At 37.0% G+C, this 22,128-nt stretch overlaps 1 protein-coding gene across 26 annotated transcripts in view; it reads left to right on the top strand.

Moving 5' to 3' along the window:
• rims2a (regulating synaptic membrane exocytosis 2a) overlaps window positions 1–22,128 on the top strand; it is a 206,480-nt gene that overhangs the window by 144,971 nt on the left and 39,381 nt on the right. For 23 of the 26 annotated variants that reach the window (XM_052146242.1, XM_052146264.1, XM_052146265.1 and 20 more), the window contains 4 exons: window positions 962–1,071; window positions 1,937–1,969; window positions 8,979–9,085; window positions 10,756–10,922. In XM_052146242.1, coding sequence (XP_052002202.1) covers window positions 962–1,071; window positions 1,937–1,969; window positions 8,979–9,085; window positions 10,756–10,922 — 417 coding nt within the window. The remainder of the gene's footprint in view (window positions 1–961; window positions 1,072–1,936; window positions 1,970–8,978; window positions 9,086–10,755; window positions 10,923–22,128) is intronic. The other 3 variants (XM_052146263.1, XM_052146245.1, XM_052146260.1) reach the window with 2 other exon arrangements.

The raw sequence follows: 22,128 nt of genomic DNA, 5'->3' as shown, positions 1-22,128 counted from the left end.
ATAAAAAAATGCAACTAAAGTGAATGGTGACTGAGACTAATATTCTACCCATCACCTTCTTTTTGTGTTACACGAAAGAAAGAATGTCGAACAGATTTGGAAAAACACGAGGATGAGTGAATTAATTAAATATTTTGGATGAACTATCCCTTTAATTGCTTTATAATTGTTTGATTTATAGTAAAACACATCAGTTATACTTTCAGTGAGTATAATGATCTGGAATCTCCATTACTGTTTATACATTTATTGTGATCAAATATTGAACTAATTTATTTTTACCTCGTTTGGTTTTTAATCCTAATATGTTTTGTTTATTTTCGGTGATGTGGGAGAAAATCAGCATGCTTCTCTTGCAGCATCACTACTGAAGACATAACGTCATGTCCTGTGCCAAAGCATCAAGCATTTTGTCAAATATGGTTAATGTGTTGTCTCTAGCTGCATATTGTTTTGGGACTAAATGAGAGCGAGTAAATAATAATATATTAATAATAATAATATTTTATTTAATTTTTTTTATTGTAAACTATTCCTATAAATACATGTTTTGACTCAATTTATGCAAAATGCTGGTGGAAAAACCATATGATGTTTATTCTAATCTCCAGCAGTAATAAAATGGCTATGCATGATTATGGGAAACATATGAAATATCATATACAGTATATGAAAGACCACTCTTATTTTCTATACTTTTAAGCTTTTTAATGCTCTCATTTCCCTATTTTTATTAAATAAAATGTTATAGAAATATATGATATAATTTATAGACTTAATTTCAAATTTGTTTGAACTTGTTTTATATTTAGTACAATCTCATTTATTGCTTTTATATTGATGTCCTATTACAATACTCTCTTGTTAGCGCTGGACCTGAATATTCTGGGTAATGTCTTACTTTATAAGAATAAAGTACATACAACAGCAATAATAATTTGATATTTTTTTCCTGTGTTAGGCCACATCCCCATGGTGGATCAGCCCAGACCAGCCCCACCGGGACCCCTGTGAACGGCAGGAGAGGACGACAGCTACCACAACTGCCTCCAAAAGGGACAATTGAAAGAAGTACGTTTATTGAATTTTTTTCCCCCCTCTATTGCTACTTTTTGTCTCCATGTTGGCTCGATCGGTCATGCTGAGTTGTATTATTTTCATAGATAAGATTGATGTGATTAGAAATTGAACTGGTGTTTATTGAGAAAGAGGCAACAAAAATGGTAATTTCAGTAAATACACAATGTTAAAGGGATAGTTCATCCCCAAAATGAAAATTCAGTTTTTATTCTCTACCACTTTGTTGTTTTAGACCCATTTAGATTTATTTATTTATTTTGTGTGTAATAAAAAAAAGGAGTTATCTAGCAGAATGTCCAATAAAAGTGAATGGTGACCACAGCTGTCAAACTACATTTTCAAGGCAAGATTTTCAGTGAATAATGAATAAAAGTTTAGTCTGTTCCTGGCACAAAGCTATCGCAGGGTTTCAGAAGACTTGAAATGTAGCACACAAGACGTAAAGAGCTTTTATGGTGCTTTATTGTCATTTTTGTAGACCAACAGCCCCTGGTCTCCATCCACTTTCATTATATGGAAGAAAACAGCTCAGACATTCTGCTAAACTTTGGCGTTTCACAGAGGAAAGAAGATCATACATGTTTGGAATGCAGAATAAATGATTATAGAATTTAGATTTCTGCGTGAACTATTCCTTTACATGATTTACGAAAGCAGAACAAGTTCTGCCGTTTGTAAAGTCAGGAATTGATACAGTTCATCAGGGATTCTTGTGCATCATCACAACATTGCACCATTCCGTTACCCCAACGGCTGAATATGACACAGTTTGTGCTGCAGTCACTTCCTGTTGTTATATTTGTGTGTGCGTCGATTTAACATGTCAACCTGGTTCCCTCTCTCATTCTTCTCTCAGAAGACGGAGATGAAGAACTTGAGCCATGTCCAGGTGTGTAACATGTCTGTAAAGGTTTAATTTGTCAGACAATATGGTTCTGATAGACTTAAACGTTTCTGCAATGGTTTTGAGCTGAGGTTTTCATCCAAGAATGGGTCAAAAATCAACTTCTGATATCAGACCAAGGGCGCCTATAGAAAATTGAGATTTTCTGCTGTGTCAGAGAACACAGTGAATCCATTAATTTCAAAGGGGATGGGGTGTAGCAAGGATGTAGAGAAAAAAAAACAAGGGCTTACAAAAGTGATGCTCCATCATATTACCAAAAGTTGAGAAAATTTGCAGTGCTCATAGACATCCATTAACCAATGAGAATTTTAGAGAGGCGGGTCCACTTTCCGAAAGCTGTGTTTTCAGAAATTCAATTGATTTCCTTGTTTTCAAACTGACACGGCTTACACATCTTAACTATTTCCTATCTGTCAAATCTCTAGTGTTTAAGTGCCCAGATGAAGGAATTGAGAGGTTTTGATGCCAGATCCATTGCAAACTCTCCATGTTTCTATGTGAATGTGTTGTACTGTATACAGGTAGTTTTATCCCCCTTCTGTCTCCCTTTATTCATGACAGTGTTGTGATAAACAGTCCTCCAAATGTGCTTTCCCCCCACCCCCGAAAAAGCAAATTACAGTGACTTGTACATTTGTTTTGTTTTAACTGATTTCACTATTTTATGATTTCGCTATGATTTCAGAAAAGCAACGTCCACACTAATCCGTTTAAGATGGAAAACTTCATTTTAAGTTTCTAAACATCATCGTTTTCCAATAAGTTACGGAGAGCGTTTGCGAGTCTCGGTGTGTGGATGAGAGCCATAAACGTGCCAAATGCGTTTTCAAACAAAACGTGTTAGTGTGGACATGGCTTCAGAATTTAGATCATGTCCAATTGTGAGTTTATTTTCAAGAAATGTTGTTCTGTTCTGCTGAATTGGGGCTTCAAAATAATTCTTGTATAGATTTTTACTAAATTAGTGGTCTATCAAAATTACTGAATTGGTTGTACATTGGACAAATGCAAACTCACACAAATACACTCAGATTTTAGTATCCAAGCGTTCGCACTTCCTCCGCTCCCATCTGTCACATCCGTCGTATTTGTCACAAGACCTGTTCTGTTGGTGTCTGCCACCTTCCTAGAATCAATTCTTGCTTTTTATTTGGAGTGACATGACACTCAAATCCAGTGCACTGGAGGTTTTATTCAAACTTTCAATTTGTAAAATTATTTTTTTATTCTATTGCTCTTGTTGTTTTGTTAAAGAGTTTGAGACGAGGCCTAATGGCCCAGTGGTCAATGGAAGGAAAGGCAAGTGTGGCCATGCACGTGTTTGCCCTGTTTGTTGTGTGGTTCTTCATATACCTCTGTATTAGTGTTCCTAAGAGCACATTTCACAACATTACTATGAGGGCTAGGCATGGGCATTTTAAGTCATAGTTAAGTTGAGCACTCTAACACATAAAAACAACAACAGCGAGTAATCGATCAATCCATCTTCTATAGCCACTTATCCTATGCAGGGTCACAGGTAGTGCTGGAGCCTATCCCATCTGTCTCTAGCTGAAGGTGGGGAAACACAAAGGACAGGTGGTCAGTCCACCACAGGGCTTAGATACACAGACATACACTCTCACTCACCTACAGGCAATTTTGAGGCTCCTGCATGTTTTTGGACTGTGGGTGAAACAAGAGCATCCATAGGAAACATGCATAACTCCACTCACACCCAGGACCTTCTTGTTGTGAGGCTGTGAAGTGACAGTGCTACACACTGGGCCATTGTGCCACCCCACAATGAGTGTCTATAGACATAGAAACATGCATTCCAAGTCTTCTGAACCAATTCAATCACTTTAAAAAATGTAACTTGACTTGTAACGACAAGATTTAGATGAGAGAAGCAGTTTCATTGATGCCCATTTCAGGCAAAGGCACAAAGGGAAATCAAATTGCTATTTCACCCAGCCATGTTAACATTTTAAAACTATCTCTTCTTTTGTTAAAATAGATTTTGACAATGAAGGATTGATGCAGATCTTGCATGTGTTCTGCATGAATGAATCTGTCTTTCTGTCTCAGTGTGTTACTGTTTTTAGGTCAGTCTCTCCCTCTTCACTCCTCTCCTGTCGTTGTGTGTCTCTCTCTTGTGTGATGAATAGTCATTTGTTTGATGTGTGATTTGCAGAGAATAATGAGGGACATGGAAAGGTCTAGATTCACGCTGAATGTGCGGATAGATATTCTGCATCTTTCTGTTTATTATATAAAATAGTTCTATAGAAGTTAAAACTATTTTTGTCTCTACTCTTGCTCTACAGAGTGGATTTGTTTAGATATTGGTAAATAATTTCATATTATAATATAAGAAACAAACATATTGGCATGAATATCTTTCCATACCACTGACGGTTACAGAGTATGTCCAGCAGATGGGGCTCAATTATATGTTGAAAGGAGCTGTTCACTCTCACAGCGTTGAAATGCCTTAGATTTGAATTCTCGGATACATATATTCCATCTATTTCAACATCATTATGATTTATTATAAATAAGGCCAAATTATTCAACTTTAGTTGCATTTAAGGAAAAAATAATGCATGAAACACACCGCGGCCACCAAAATATTTTCACCATACTTGAATGAATGTCATTGCATTAGATTATAAAGTATATTTTGCAATTGCTTTTAACCAAATGTTGTCAATGTGATTTAAATGGTGCATGATGTCAGATCCCCTCAAGTTTAAACAGGGTTAAACAGGCTTTTGCTATCTTTCTAGCAAATAAATGCCATTTGTTTTAAAATGTTGTTATCTAATGCAATTACATACAGATATTTTTAAGTGCACCAAATTTTAAGTGTTCAAAAACACTTTTGTTTAAGTGAAACTAAGAGGGTATTTGGATCAGAGTTTTTCAGACTGATCAAGGTTTGAGTCATGACATGAGTTGTAAGTTAACGCTGCCTGTGTCTCTGTGTTAATGATCGCGTGTTAGAGGTGACATGGGAAGATCAGCAGAATTCAGAGGTCAGTGCTGGTCACTCGTCAAACGGCCATCAGGAGGAGAATCACATCTCACCTCAGACAGGTTTGTGAGGATCCATTAGAGTGACCTCTGACCAATCTGACCTCGACCCTGTCTGCTCTGTCCTCTCTTCCTCTGAATCATGCTGCTCTCCTACACTCTGGATCATTAAGTTGAATGAAGGTTTTCGAGTGACGACAGATTAAGGAAATGAGGAGGGTGGAGCTGGCTGAAATTGCCAGTTCTAATCTGATTGGTTGATTTTACTAAATATATGCCAATCAGAATGCACGGGTTATTATTAGCTGTATCACTTTAAGATTTAAATGCGGCATAGTGGAGGATAGAGCTTGATGAACTGGGCAAACTGTTTCTTTAACAGTTCTGAGGATCTGGATTCACAATAGCTTTCTATTGAGATAGTCATTTGTGCGTCTGTTTAAGTGTGTGTATTAATTAGGTACCATATCTGGTCTAGCTAATGAACGCCCCATCCTTGCAGGCGTCATTGTGAAATGGCATCATCTTGAGGGTGATTAATGCTTGAGAAATGTGCTTGGGTACACAAGATCATGCGCGCAGTGTAGGTATGTGATTAATGTTGTGGTGGATCAAAACACGGCTCGTTGTTACTCAAGAAAACAAGGAAAAAGTGAGAAAAAACAAGCAACATCAGCAGATTGTGTTTTTTGTGAAGACGCAGATAAAGAATTAAATATGCAGTAGAGGATGGAGCCTAATTAGTGGCAAACAGCACCCTGAGATGCCTGCGACATTACATAAGACACTAAAGAATTTTGGGGTATCTGTGAACAGTGGAAATTAGGGAGGGATTACGATGGTCAACTTTTCAACTAGTCCAACAACTAACTAGTTGATGAGGAGTATATCGTGAGATAATAATTTTTATAACTTACATTTTTGTAGTGCTGTTCCTTTAAATGATGAAAAAATTATTGGAGAGGGTTTTAGCATGCTAACAGTCTTAAGGGGCCGTTCACATCAAATGTGATTTTGTTAAAACATTTGATTTAAAAAATGGATTAGTATATGTTGAAATTAACATTAACCAAGGTTAATAAATGCTGTCAAAATATTGTTCCTTGATAGTTCACATGAACTAATATTGTTAACTAATGTTATCACACGGCCCCTCGTTTCTGAACCCCCACCCCCTAAACACACCTCCTCTCACACCCCTCTCCTCTGTCTGTCCATTTTGTAATGTAAACCCATATGATAGCAGATCATTGATTATGTGAGGAACCAAACACTAATTTTATGTGAGGAACCAAATTCAAGTTTTTCCCTCCCATATAGCTCTTAAATCTCATTAGAATTTAAATATATATGAGTTCTAATGAGATGCAGCAGGCTTGATATCAGTAATACCAAACGCCATTGGTTGTTGCATTTCTTGTTACCAAATTCGACATTGCAAGTTTGAACATGCGATAGTGCAAATAAGGTTTGAGAGCAATTTTCAGTAATAATTACATTTTGGTTAAATATTTGTCATTTTTTAAGTATATCAAATAGGTTTGAAATGACTTGAGGGTGAGTAAATAATGACAGAATTTTAATTTTGTGTGTTCTATTCTTTTAAGAACATCAAACTGGTTTATGGAACATGCTATTAGGTTTGTTGCTGGTCTATGGTGATCTTCCATCGATAACCAGCTTGACAAAGATGCTCTACTTGGGCAAAACAATGCCGATTGGCAGTCCATCTGTTCGCCCATTTAGACCAGCTTGGACCAACTAATGACCATAAATAACCAGCTAGAAACCATTAGAAGCTATTTTAGCAGGATTTTCCAGAAGAGCAGGCTGCACTGTTCTCATAAGCAGTACATATCAGAGTGAATCTCATGCTGTCCAGGTCATATTAAATAAATAATAATAATCGGTGGAAATGTGCTTAAATGTCATTAAAATAAAAACATCTTAATGGTCCTTTAAAGAGGCTTCATTTTCTTCCTGCAAAATACCATTTCTTATTTTTTTACCTTTAATATTGGGATAAAATATAACTTAGACATTTATATTATGAGAGTCAAACATTGCACAGTACACATTTCTAATTTTGTAATGAATAGTGAGTGTAAAAACCATAGAATTGTAAATGATGGGATCGTGCTTGAAAACCGAACCCTATATTTATGCTCAGAATAACCTAAAAATAGCACATTGAATTCAATACAGAACCCAATGCAGTGTGTTCCGCTGTATGCTACACATTTTGGCAAAAGCAGGAGGTCATCTGAGTATTCAATGCATACAGAACATTTGCATACTGCAGGAGTATTTTAAATAGTACAGTAGTAGTAAGAGTAGTAGCCTACGAATAATATGTTATTCTGAACATAGCCCATTTCTTTCTGTTGATCACAGCTCTCTTATCTTCGCTGGCTTTTTAAACCCATTACTTCTTTTTTTTCTCTGCCCTCTTAATTATTGTTTTTATTCAACTAATTTCTTCATTGCAAATTGACTTCTACTGTGAAGCCAAACTCATGAGCCCTCCTTCCCAGCACTGTTTCTTTTTTCCTCATTTTGAAAACACGGCAACAGTGGCATGCAATGCATTCTATGAGCTTAATTGTGGACAATTGGCTAATGTGCATCTGCATTTGTTTGATGATGTCATGCAGTTCTTGACTGTGGCTTAGTTCAATGGAAAGGAGGAGGCAAGAACCGGCTTGTCAATATAAATAATAGTTTAATATAAAACTGAAACAAAAGACAAACAGACACAGACACACATGACGGACATGTCCGTAAACGATCTCTCTCTCCTGCACCACCGTCCGCAGTCAGCCTTTATCCCTCTCGGAGGCTTAATTAGCCTGATAAGGGACCAGGTGTGTATAATCACGACCCGGCCACGCCCTCCGCCCTGCCACAAGCACATCATGCTAATATTGCATTTTATTTGCAATCACTTTAACCCTCTTTTACTAAGTGTTCTCATTTCTTCACCATGGCCATCTGAAAAAATTATAATATCAAAATAGATGTGTGTTGTAAAATGTTTAGATTGCAATAGTGAAACAATTTTTAATTTGTGAACTTTTTGAATGTGGCAGTTTTTAAGATGCACTTGTACCCCTCTTAAGTATGAAAACATCAAACACCATGTACGATAGCGCTGCAATTATTTCAAATTATTCTATGAGCCTGAGAACACTAATAATTGTAATTAGCTGAATGTGTTAATTACTTCTTCAGATATTATTTAGTAAGAATGAATGATGTTTAACCATTTAGACACTGTGAAATGTGTGTCGTGATTGTGTGACTCAAATTTCAGGTTGAACTACTCTTTTAAAATTGGTATTCCGGTATACCTAAAATAAGATCATGTTTTGACTCTTGATTATTATAAATGGCAATGGCTTCCTGTATACTTTGTTTATTGTTTTGACTTATATTTGGACTATGGTAATATCTGCTCTTGGCTGCATCATTTATGCCCATGTGTGCGGGGAGGAATTTACTGTACGTGCCAGCTCTTTTAATAATGCTGATTTTTCTGACTGATATTTAATAAGTGCATACATTTCATTTTGATGGACGACTCAATTTTAAACAGACAAATGTCTCATTCTCAGTTGGTAGAAAAAAGTGATGCTGTAATATTTCAATCTTTCCTGAGAATACTTAAAGACCTTTGCTGTGATTACATATATGTGTAACACAATTGCCTATTACTTCATTTTTGTATCAAATACCTTACAAGAAATGTAAGTTACTGATCTCTGTCAGTGTTCCATTATTGGCTGAGCGGAAGTTGTGTTGATGGTAAATGGTTTCTTTTATTTACCATTCCATATTATTCTAATGCTTCGATACCGAACAGCTCAGCAGATCAGTTTCCATCCAGCCTCACCAAACTCAACATTATGAACCAATTTATGAAGAAATATCTAAACACACACACACACTCACTGATATCTGCTGTGGTCTGTAGGTGCTATGGATGTCGAGGAACGAACGCGGCAGATGAAACTGAAGTTGAACAAGTGTAAAACGGGAACTGGCTCTGACTCCAGACTGGAACAGGACTATCACTCCAAGGCAAGTAGCCATGGCTGACTCGTTCTTTTTTTAAATAAGCAACAGACCTCAGTCAGGATAGACACCATATTTAAATTAATTTAACTTAATATCATGAATGTAATTTAACAACTTTAAAATATGAAGCTAGTAACTTGGGAAGCTATAACTTCAACATACTTAACATACACGTTGTACATAGCACGTAACACATAGATTCACTAACAGGTAAAAAAAAAAACATGCACATTTCATTGCTTGACCGAACCTGACTGTTGAATAAAGTTAAGCATTGTTTGTTTAGTGACCCACGTCCTGCATTTCTGACAATTTTATGACATATATATTCTAGTCTGGATTCCAGCCTCAAGATATACAGTCGTATTTCTCTACACTGACCAATGTCCTGAGAATAAGGTTCAATGCCATATCCGGCTAAATCACACGGATATATCCTTTTAAGCATGTGGTATGAAAGGCTTTGTACTGCCCCAACCCATCAATTCTGCAGGATTCTATTAAAAGAAGATAAAGGTGTATGTGTTGCTCTGTCCGATGGGCCAGTGGAAAGACACTGTTAAGGACATCATGTTTATGATCATCATACTAAGTCATTAGCATCTACAAACAACTAAGTTAATAAGCTATTACAATAGCTCACCCCATTTCTGTCGAGTACTTGGGAACACCTTAGACTAAAATGAGTTGTACATGTATTAACAGTGTCTCATTCACCCATTCACACACACTCTCACACACCAATGACAGCAGAGCAGCCATACAAGGCGCTAGCCTGCCATTGGGAGCAACTTGGGGTTCAGTGTCTTGCCCAAGGACACTTCGGCATGTGGAGTCAAATGGGCCAAACCGCCAACCCTGCAATTAGTGGCCAACCCGCTCTACCACCTGAGCCACAACCGCCCAACATTTGTGCAAAAATTATGCATAATTGTTTCCAAACATGTTTTAAGAAATTATTGAAAAGTGTACACATGCAGCTTCATTTGGGTACATGTGCTGGACACTGGACAATTCAATTGTGCAATGAAATGCAGTGAAAAAAAAAATGGAATTGTCAGCAAACTAATAATATAGGTACAAAATGTTATTTTACAAATGAACAATATGTCAAATAAAATGTTGGTGAGTTAATATCATTGTGTGTACATTTACTCCCACCCCTAAACACTCTTTCCGCCCGCTCCTATCTACCATTGGTTGAAAAACAGAGAGTCCCACCCCAAACTTCCATCAACAGTTAAGCCAGAAATTGACATATTGGAGCGCTCAAACAAACAGATCAATGCTTTTTCAATCTACAAATGGCTTTCTTTGGCCATGTCCACACTAATAAGTTTTGGTGAAAAACACTGATTTTTCTACGTTTATGCCTCTCATCCACACTGTAATGTTTTTCCTCCACCAAAAACGGCGACTTTCGAAAAAACTCTCCATAGACACATACTTTGGAAAACAACACCGAAGACGGCTATTTTTAACGTATGTGGTTTAGTGTGGATGTGGCCTTAGTTGACTCTGTACAGTAAACTGGAATAGAAGCATTTTAACATAAAAAAAGAAACATTACACACTTCACCTTTAACCCCTGTTTGACTGTTTTTTTCAAAGTTTGATATAAAGTGTTTTGTTGTACATTAGAATCTAACAGAAGTGTGTTTTCTGTTCTAAAGCGTTCCGGCAGGGATCCTCAGCGGGGAGAAAACCTCTCGGCCAAATCTTCGGACAGTGATGTCAGTGACATGTCCGCTGTGTCGAGAACTAGTAGTGCATCTCGATTCAGCAGCATGAGCTACATCTCTGTCCAATCAGAACGGCCACGAGGCAGTCACAAGATCAGGTGAGACAGCCTTTTCTTAATTCAGAAATGCTCAGTTAAGAATCACTGTCAAACCTGTGTGATATAGGTCAGTCCCTTTATCGAGTTCACTCTGCAGTCTTTTTGGGAGTGGATTAAAGGAATGTTCTGGATTTATTCCAAGTTAAACTCAATCGATAGTGCACTCAGTCAGTTTTTGTTTCTATCGTGTTGGACTTACACTGACACATAGAGGCATGGATGCAGCATCATTCAAACTCAATAGTTTTCAGTTACTGATGCAATTGTGGAAATTCACTATTCACCGTCAGCCATGATTCATTTAATGAAAAGTGACGTGTCCAATAGCAGGGTGGTTACTGAGATTATGTAAGTAGTATTTGCAATTGAAAAAAGAAAAGAAAAAAGAGAGCAAACATCAAGGTTACAGTAAGGCACTAAAGAAGAAATTTCTTTGTGGTAATCAGCATTACACCACAAATGCTTTCGATAGACCTTAACTTGCATTGACCCCAGAACATTCCTTTAATTTGCATGAGTGAATTCCCCCAGTTTTTGTGTGAATGGAAAAGAGGAGTCACTCCTGAAATCACAATGATTGACAGTGATAACCACAACAACATTACGGAATCTCATGGTTGTAAACAAGAAACATTTGCCAACAGTTTAACCTGTTTGGTGTTTGCTGTATTTGAAGAAACCTGATGATAACGATTGAAGACGCACAGTATTATTGCCCCCAAGCCCTTGCATTGCAACTGGAGAAGAGAGTGGCGGTTACATTTTAATATTTGGTCACATACCTAAATATTCTTATACTTCAACTGCATTATCTGAACTAGTTATAGTATTTGGTTCTGTTCACACTTTGCAGATTTGATGAAAATTCTTTTGGCATTACCTGAACCTTTTCGGGAGTAAATTTGGTTGTAGAATGTGGTCGCCACTCCCCCGTAAATCTCTGAACTATGTGTGTTCTGTTTAGGTTATTTGAAGATAGTTCCCTAACCCTATGCTTCCAAAGCCTGAGATTAAACCAAACGATCAAACTGTCACACTTAACAGCGTTGGCTTGGCCATCCATCCGATCATTTAATTTGGGCAGACAAACCCTCAGAATGGGCAATGCCCACCCATAGACACATCCCCATACTTTCAGTATTCTGCCAAAATAAAAGCTTCAGATGAAGGTGAAGTCAATACGACACAAATACACTCACCTAAAGGATTATTAGGAACACCTGTTCAATTTCTCATTAATGCAATTATCTAATCAACCAATCACATGGCAGTTGCTTCAATGCATTTAGGGGTGTGGTCCTGGTCAAGACAATCTCCTGAACTCCAAACTGAATGTCAGAATGGGAAAGAAAGGTGATTTAAGCAATTTTGAGCGTGGCATGGTTGTTGGTGCCAGACGTGCCGGTCTGAGTATTTCACAATCTGCTCAGTTACTGGAATTTTCACGCACAACCATTTCTAGGGTTTACAAAGAATGGTGTGAAAAGGGAAAAACATCCAGTATGCGGCAGTCCTGTGGGCGAAAATGCCTTGTTGATGCTAGAGGTCAGAGGAGAATGGGCCGACTGATTCAAGCTGATAGAAGAGCAACTTTGCCTGAAATAACCACTCTTTACAACCGAGGTATGCAGCAAAGCATTTCTGAAGCCACAACACGCACAACCTTGAGGCGGATGGGCTAGAACAGCAGAAGACCCCACCGGGTACCACTCGTCTCCACTACAAATAGGAAAAAGAGGCTACAATTTGCAAGAGCTCACCAAAATTGGACAGTTGAAGACTGGAAAAATGTTGCCTGGTCTGATGAGTCTCGATTTCTGTTGAGACATTCAGATGGTAGAGTCAGAATTTGGCGTAAACAGAATGAGAACATGGATCCATCATGCCTTGTTACCACTGTGCAGGCTGGTGGTGGTGGTGTAATGGTGTGGGGGATGTTTTCTTGGCACACTTTAGGCCCCTTAGTGCCAATTGGGCATTGTTTAAATGCCACGGCCTACCTGAGCATTGTTTCTGACCATGTCCATCCCTTTATGGCCACCATGTACCCATCCTCTGATGGCTACTTCCAGCAGGATAATGCACCATGTCACAAAGCTCGAATCATTTCAAATTGGTTTCTTGAACATGACAATGAGTTCACTGTACTAAAATCGCCCCCACAGTCACCAGATCTCAACCCAATAGAGCATCTTTGGGATGTGGTGGAACGGGAGCTTCGTGCCCTGGATGTGCATCCCACAAATCTCCATCAACTGCAAGATGCTGTCCTATCAATATGGGCCAACATTTCTAAAGAATGCTTTCAGCACCTTGTTGAATCAATGCCACGTATAATTAAGTCAGTTCTGAAGGCAAAAGGGGGTCAAACACAGTATTAGTATGGTGTTCCTAATAATCCTTTAGGTGAGTGTATATTACTATTGTATAAAATAAATCCTCAGAATAATACTAGTAATTGATTGTCATGTTATAATAATATACTTGGAATCCAAAACAAAAGTGACTGAAGTTGGTGTTTTTGCACACCCTGTTCATTCACAAAAAAGTATTTTGGTAAATTAAATATAATTCTTCTTTGTGTTCATTTAGTGGAAAACTATGGAAATCCTGCCATCATCATCATTAACAAAAGTTTTGTTTCATTTGCAATCTTCTTGACTATAATAACTGTTAGGATTAATTACAAATTATGATTTAAAAGCACTTTTATGTCATTTCTGAGCAAATGCACAATTATCAAGATGTATATCGAATATCGTTATCAGGCTGAAAAATATAGAGATGTCATTTTTGAAACCATATTGCCCCACTCTAGTCAGACGGCGAAACGCTCAAGGAGGAACTCCAACGGCAAAAGGAGCCCCCGGTCAGACTGTTGCTTGGGCCCCGAACATCATAACCCAGCCCCTGACCCTAGCCACAATGAAAGCATGCAAAATGCATTTCAAATCTGAATTAAGTATAGTAATATGTAACAATGTGATGTGAGCTGAATCCACCAGAAACTCCAGCATCATCGACAACAGATTTAGAAACTTTTATGACAGGTGTGAAAACCTTGGCTTTCCTTCACTCAATAGTGATTGGCTGCCACCCAGCATTGATCCAATCTTGTTGACGCTCTTACCACTTACATTGCTGTAAATACCAGAATCCCTTGTGCAAACCTGCCACTCAGCTCTCATAGAGAATAAGTTGAAAACACTCACTCTGCGCCAGCAAACATGTAAGGTTATTTTTACTGAAATGCTGGTAAATCATCACAAGCAAGCACATACATTCCATATAATATGCTTGTGTAGTTTATATTTTTGTTCTGCCTTGTTTGAAACACATTTTTTTTTTCTGTTCTGTTCTGCCTGTGTACTGTCTGGCTTCTGTCTGGTTTGTACTGTTTGCATTGCATTATTTTGTTGTGCTTTCATTCCTATATTCTTTATATATTCATCTTTAACACTGTTTTCACTTTATTCTGTTTCTGTTCTGCATGCTGCTTCCATCATCTGCTTCTACTTCTGCTGGCCACGCCCGCAGTGAAGCAATGCAGGGGTGGAGTCTCTCCAGGGAGGGGGAGGAGTTTATTGGGGAGGCATTACAGGAAGAGCAGGAAGAAGGATGGATAGAGGAGAAGAGAGAGGGGAAGAGAGGTGGTGGGAGGGCAGGAAAAGTGAGGAGACGCACAGATAGTGTAGACAGACAGGAAGAGGAGGAGTCCGAAGAGGGTGTGGCCCAGAGGACAGTCTCAGAGATGGATCTCAGGTAAAATGCAGTCCCCATGGCAACCAGCTGTATCTTATACCATGGGAGTAAAATGTAGAAATTTGTGAAATGTTACATGCTACATAAATAAAAAATTACATTTGGTTTAGAAATTGGGTAACTGAGTCAAGGATACCTCCTTAATAACAGCCCGAATAATATTGTATTCCATTGCTTTTTGGAAGAAATATTTCTCAGAATTTGCTTGAAAAATCCAGAAATAATTTTGAAACTTGATGGCCATATTTACATGAAAATTGGAAAATTAAGGAAGACCTGTCAAAGCAAGACCAGTGGATTGAGTGTATGGATACACTACATGGTACACCATGGTATGTAGCTCAAGATAAATGGATTAGAGTCCTGTGCAAATTCTCTCATGCTTGCACTGTAAGTTTAATGTCTTTTCATTTTACTGTGTTGCTGTTTGTGTGATTATATAATTCAACACTTACAGTTTGGGGGCTCTATTTGGCTTTGATCAAGAATACTTCATGAAATGTTAAAGTCTAAATCTCAGTGTCCCCAGACTTTCTGATGTCCCTTTACCCTTGTAAAGGCCTCCATTCACACACACTTGCTTTTGCACTAAAACATATGTTGGCCATGTTCTTAACAGGTTCCACTGAGATTCACCCATCCATTTATCTCACCATCCATTTATCTCCATATCTATCTCACAATGTTGATACTGCTTTTGTCAGCTCAGCCTCCAAGCGATGCATATAGACTCTGATCGGTATTGTGATGAGGGAGATAGGAACGTGATTTTCTTTGTTAATAAGTGACTGAAAGCGTACACAGACCATTGAAGCATATTGTTGATCATAATACCCAGCACTAAATGAACATGTGAATGGATGGACACAGATTGTGTACAGTGAACAGGTTAGGCTGAATTGACAAAAGGTGTTTGCTTTATCACTGTCATACTGTCATGTGACGATTCAATCACTTCTTTATCTTTATCCGTGTTTTCCAATGCATGTTGAACCGGCAAATACATGGTTTGAAAAACAGGAAGTGATGTCAGTGGCGGTTGCATTGACAATGTGAGCCATTGGCATGGCTTTCCTCATTAGATGAATTGTGTAATATGTAAGATGCATGTGTTCTGGTGGCAGTTTTTTGTGGGCTAGTTATGCAATCTTATGACTAAAATGCACGTATGAAAATAGCTGACGGGATTAAGAAGAAAAATAAAGCCATAAAGAGGTTAACTCATATGACCATAAAAGGCACATAGACTCATTGAGGATTCTGATTGATCACCAAACCATGTGAGTTTCATTGACACTTTTTAATTACATTATTTGTATTAATAGTCAGGCAATTTCAACTCTTTTGGGTGTTTCACTCTCAGGTGATATTTGGAGCTTCAGTAGTTTAGGCAGTTTTAGGAGTTTATTCAAGGAACAGTATATAATGTATACAGTATATGCATGTATATACAGTATATATATATATATATATATATATATATATATATATATATATATATATATTAGGGCTGTCAATCGATACATTTTTTTAATCAAATTAATTACATGGTGTCCCAATTAATTAATCGTGATTAATTGCATATACAAATATTTGCTGAGAAAGCCCCTCATATAACAATAATTCAATACATAATGATGAAATAATTATACATAGTTATCTTTAAATATAACAAAATTATATATATATATATATATATATATATATATATATATATATATATATATATATATATATAAATAAATAAAAATATTCAGATAATTAAAATGCATTACATTCTTGTGGCAGAAGAGCAGCTTTAGAATACAATGTATTGTTTACTAATATATTATTGATCATAAGTCAATCATTGGCATACAGTTCACAGCAATCCATTACACAAGTGAATTTGTCAGTCAGTTGGAGATTGGGCTTGTTTAAGACCCTGTCAATGTACACCAGCATCAGACATTTTTATTTACATTTTTTTTAAGAAACAAGCCAGGGGTATACATAGGGTGACCACCTGGCTATTGCTCTGTTGCAGGTCAGCAGGCCTGATTTTGTGGGACAATGTGGGACACGAGGGAGAGATAACTTACTATTATTGTACTTGGTGAATAAATATTGATTTTATATTAGATGTATTCTTGCAGTGATGTTAAATGTTAATGACGGTGCTGTGAACATCATTCAGTTTGGCATAAGGTCTACCATACAAACTAATTTTAACAGCTCAGACCTACTCAATGTAAATATAATGAAGTGAAAATAATAATCTAATCGTTAAAAAGCACATTTCCAAATAAGCACATCAATTTCATTATTAAAGACTAGAAAGATGAAATGCGTTCTTACCAGATTTTGCATCTTGAATTACATTTTTTTGTCTGATCTGGCTGCTTCGAGTTGGGCCTTCTCATTCATTATGACTGTAGAACTCCTGGCAGGTGTAGGTGTTCACTTTCACCAGGAGTTCACTTTTGATGAGTTCCACAGATGCTCAGTTCCTTGTCTCTGTCCACGCAGCGGTCATCAGTGAAAACATCCTCTCCACAAACGCGTTGGTGACAGGAATGCTCAAAGATATCAGAGCTGTCATGTTTGGGACACTGAAATGCTTCAGCAGAGCTGTCCGTGAAACTTCGGTGGCCTACCCTGCACTCTCCTTTTTTAGGGTCACCTGTAACTGGTTTTAACCATGTATATATTTTCTCCAATTCTTTATTATACGAACAAAGACACTTTTTCTTCTCGAGAGCTCCGGATAGACCCATTTTTTTCCAAGACAAAAAGGCTGCGCTGCGCATGTTCAGTGTTTTCTTATTAACTATTTTTTTTATAGTGATTTTGTAATAAAAGGACAATGAAATAAAATGATGCCAAAATAATAATAAAGATAAAAAATTATACTGACAAAATTGAAATGCGGACACTGCTTATGACTTGCGGGACAAAGCTTCCAATTTCAGGACTGTCCCGTGGTCACCCTACCATACGACTTGCGTCAGACATGCTTGTGTAGTGTCTCGGGTGCATTGCGTCATAAAAATAAAATGTTTAGGTCACTGTGCCAAGTTAAATATAGTTTAATACTCAAATCTTTAAACACATATTGAGATCCCTTAGTTTGCATTTGAACCCTTAGTAACGCATATCTGTGTTGTTTTCTTCACTGTATTAACTGTGTGTTGCTCACACAGCTGAAATTTCACTTACTGCCCTCTGGAGTATACAGGTGGTACTGCGATTAAATGCGTTAATAATTTTAACGCGTTATTTTTTGTATAATTAATCGCGCGTTATTAACGCGTTAACTCGACAGCCCTAATATATATACAACGCAATCATAATAATATTATAAATTAATATTATTTTCCACTTTCAATTTTTTTAACCAACAGCAGTCCTGATCATAACTACCAAATATTATTTCAGGATTTTAACCCTTTAAATGCCAGTTTTTTTACATAATGCCACTGTTGTTTTTTCACATACATGCAAATTTCTCAGTACACACATGCAAAACACACTCTGACGTCCATATTCAATTGGCTTGCTGTCCTCTATAATACCAGAAAATAGGAAAAAAGCATGTATTTGCTCCATAGGCTAAACATGAGAAAATTGATTCTATCTGGTGGAATATATATATATATATATATATATATATATATATATATATATATATATTTTTTTTTATTTCCTCCGTAATGAAAGCATAATATCATAGAATTCATGATTTTATGCTTTAATGGCACTGGGATCAAATATTGCAATTTTAATGGGTTTCAATGGGGACATTTTTGTCCTTAAGGTTCTGAATGTAACTATTTTGTGTACACAGTGCTATAGATGTATTATAGGAACTGAGGTTGAAATATACAAATTCCCCCAAAAATACACACCTTTTGCAAAATGATCGAAAAATACAAAAATGTACAAGACAAAAATTTACCTAAGGTCGCACTAGGTTTAACTATCACCATCACTAATGTGCAACTCAAGTAGCTGATAATGTAATCATATGGTAATTGTGACTCTGCTCTATGTCAAATCATTAACATCCTATTTTCACAAGTGTAGAGAGAGTTGGAATTAGCTTTTTGAGACAAATTTCTCATGTACATGATGTTTTAGGCAGTTTCCTTTAAAGTAAGTGCAGCAAGAGATAAATTAAATGCTGTTCTCAATTCTGAGTCTTTCAGCATGTGCCATTTCTGATCGGATCTCTAAGTTGGTGATGAAACTAAATTTCATTAACATTGCCTGAAGCAGTTTTAGCGCTGTGTCACTTTTCATTTAAAGGTCAGTCCTCACTGAAGCACAGCAGACAACATAACGGCTCTATTCCAAAACCTAAAGAGCTACCTTGCTTTCTGCTGCTTACAAAGGCAACTGACATGGAACCTTGAAGTGACTGATTTGAAACGTTCCCCATAGACAGCAACCACGTGCCAACAACACCCCTCACACAAAGCACACAGCAGACTTGATTTGCCAGCTGTGTTCAGGAAGCAATATAGACTATTCAAACAGTTCCTGGTCAGTTGTGTCATTCTGTGGTACAAGTATTGTTGTATGATTACAGCCATTGTTCTTTACTATGCTTGGGTAGTTTCAAATCTTTCATATCGTGGTCTCTTTATTCTCACATAAAAGCTAGGCTCAACTCAGATCAGTATGTCATGTCCTTTTATTTATATATTTGATAAGCAGTCATGTAAGAAGTGGGATCTGCTTTGGATTTGGGTTTGTTTTACGATTACAGCAGGCTGGCTGTAAAATATCCTCTTTTCATAAAGCAAGACAAAATATGTCAACACCTCCCTTCCATCAAATTTCCACCTTGATTCTCGATTTCTAAATTTAACATACACATTGTAGAAAAAATACTGTATTTGCACTCAGCTCAGGTGATAATGTAAGCGGTTTATTTAGGCCATCAGAGCCCTTCAGTATTTGTCATGAAAAGTGTATTAATAGAGGTGATATGATGTAATTGAATTCAGTGTCCTAAATTGGCCATAATAATTTTTACTCACAATGAAACTGAAACAGCAATAACCCAGGGTGCTGTTTCCATAGAAACAGATTTTCTGCTTCACCTCCTCTATATACATTAGACGACACTAATGATGAGTCTTTTTGTCATTGCATCTTTTGCCTCTTTCATCAATGTTATGTCGTTATGTTTTGAAGCAGGTTATACACTTCAAACGCTGTGAAAGTTCCATCCCGCGTACAAATTTGAACTAGTGAATTTGAAGTTCACGTCAGTGTATTTATTGTTAAAGGGAAAGTTCACACGAAAAGGAAAATGCTGTTATGATTCACAGCCTGTATGACTTTCTACCTTCTGTAGAACACAAAAGGATATGTTTGGCAGTATGTAAGTTTCAGTCACCATTCACTTTCATTGCAGCTTTTATCCATACACTGAAAGGGAATGGTGACTGAGACTCCTTATGCTGCTTTTCGTATCTCCCTTTTTGAGTGAACTTATGTTACTCAGTGCTTAGCTTAGCCTAAATCAATTTTCATTTTGGAAAAACGGCTGCCAATTAGAAGAAAAAGTGCATTGTTTCATCAAGAGTGGATTTTTATGCTTATTCCAGTTGTAGCGCTTCAACGGTCCAAATTTGAGCTGTTATAGGGTTAAACAGTAAGAATATGGACTCGAGCCATGGCACAGCCGACGAGTGCACACAAAAGACTGTGTGAAGGTTTTGTTTGCTCTAAAGGAACATCGTGGCCTAGATGAAAAATGCACTTAGCAAAATCTGCATAGAGAGGACAATCTGTTCAGCAGTGGGTGAGCAAAAACAGACCTGGAGAGACACTGCAACAGTCCAAGTATTTGCTAGGGAGATTGTCTTATCCGCCAAGACCTACTGTAGTGACTGAAGAGCAAGAGATTTTGATGGACACTTTGGCCTTTGGTAGAGAGATGTCCACTTGGACAAAGCAATGATGATCTGGTGTCTATCAGTGGTGCATGGTCTCTCTGAGACTGTTGCCTATATGACCTTCTAAATGAAATGATTAGAGCTGATGTTGTTATCAGGTTGATAGTCACAGTGTCTCAGCAGAAACCAATAGCTCTAAAATAGAGTTTGTGCAGCAGGAAATCTGTGTCTTGCAGCTGGTTGTGCAAATCCTAGGGCATCTTAACGGCTTGAATGTATAGTTGTGGTAAGCGCATTCTTTTGAATGTAAGGCAGTTCAAGAAGTTTTAGTTCTCTGAATTGTCCCAAACAATCTTCAGTAAGAATGTTGCAACACTGGACAATTATTAGGAAAGACTAGTTTAAACAGACAAAGAACTCATCTCATTCTAGGAGTCATTCACATAAAAGTCCAGATTCTTACATATTTATCGATTTATAAAAAAAGAGAGGTTTTAAACAAATCTATGGAAAAGTAGTTATCTTGCCCATTAGTCTCCAAGCCAGACTGTGTATTTTATTTTACCTAAAAAATTCCTTGTAAAACACCCAAACTCGTCCACACACACACACACACACACACACACACACACACACACACACACACACACACACACACACACACACACACACACACACACACACACACACACACACACACCTCTGTATGTTGTTGTGTGTTTAGCAGGCTGAATGTCTGAATGGCATGTGTCATTCTACTGTTCTACTGCCATATCTATTTTAGTTTTTCATTAAAGTTTTCAATAGATTTCCAAATTGTTTTTATCTTGCCATGACATCATGTGCTGAAACATCTGCATGTGCTGGTCTCGCTTTTAATTCACTGAATTTTGCGATTTAAAAAAAAACAATTTCCAACATGTAACTGGAAAATAATAATAATACTATATGTTTGCTAGATCTTTGATCTGAATCATTATTCAGTGTGGACAGCCATTTTTGTTTTTAATATTGATGATTCTGAATAGTATTGTATCGTATTTTTATGATTTTATTTAGCAAAAAAAGTTACTTTTAGGCATATTCCAAGTTATAATAAATACATATAGCATCAAATTAGCAGTGTTTGGTGTAATGTGACTTCTAAATAATTACATTTAAAATAATTAGTTTCAGATAAATGAAATTGAGGAGAGAAATAAAAATAGAAACAATTGAGACAAGAGTAAAGATTTTTAATTATTGTGGATAGCATAGTTCAGATCATTAGGAAGAATTCGAATAGAAATGTTTTCATATTGAGAACTTATTTGAGCACAATTTGAGATCACTGCTTCTGAATCTCTGTAGAGCAATCTGAAATCTCAGAAAATCTCTCTTGCTCTCCATTTCATCTTTTTACTATGAGATACTCAAGAGATCTCATTTGTGGGTTTTCTTTCCCATTGGTCCAAATCCTTGATTGCCTCGCATGATATATCAGTCCAAATGTTTCAGGATCTGAGAATACTGGATCATAGACAGCTTGATGTAGAATGTCTATTGAAGCAGAATGG

This window comes from Xyrauchen texanus, chromosome 17, assembly GCF_025860055.1.
Source record: "Xyrauchen texanus isolate HMW12.3.18 chromosome 17, RBS_HiC_50CHRs, whole genome shotgun sequence".
Taxonomy (NCBI): domain Eukaryota; kingdom Metazoa; phylum Chordata; class Actinopteri; order Cypriniformes; family Catostomidae; genus Xyrauchen; species Xyrauchen texanus.
The sequence above is the reverse complement of the archived record's forward strand: the minus strand, read 5'-3'. Positions and strand labels throughout refer to the sequence as shown.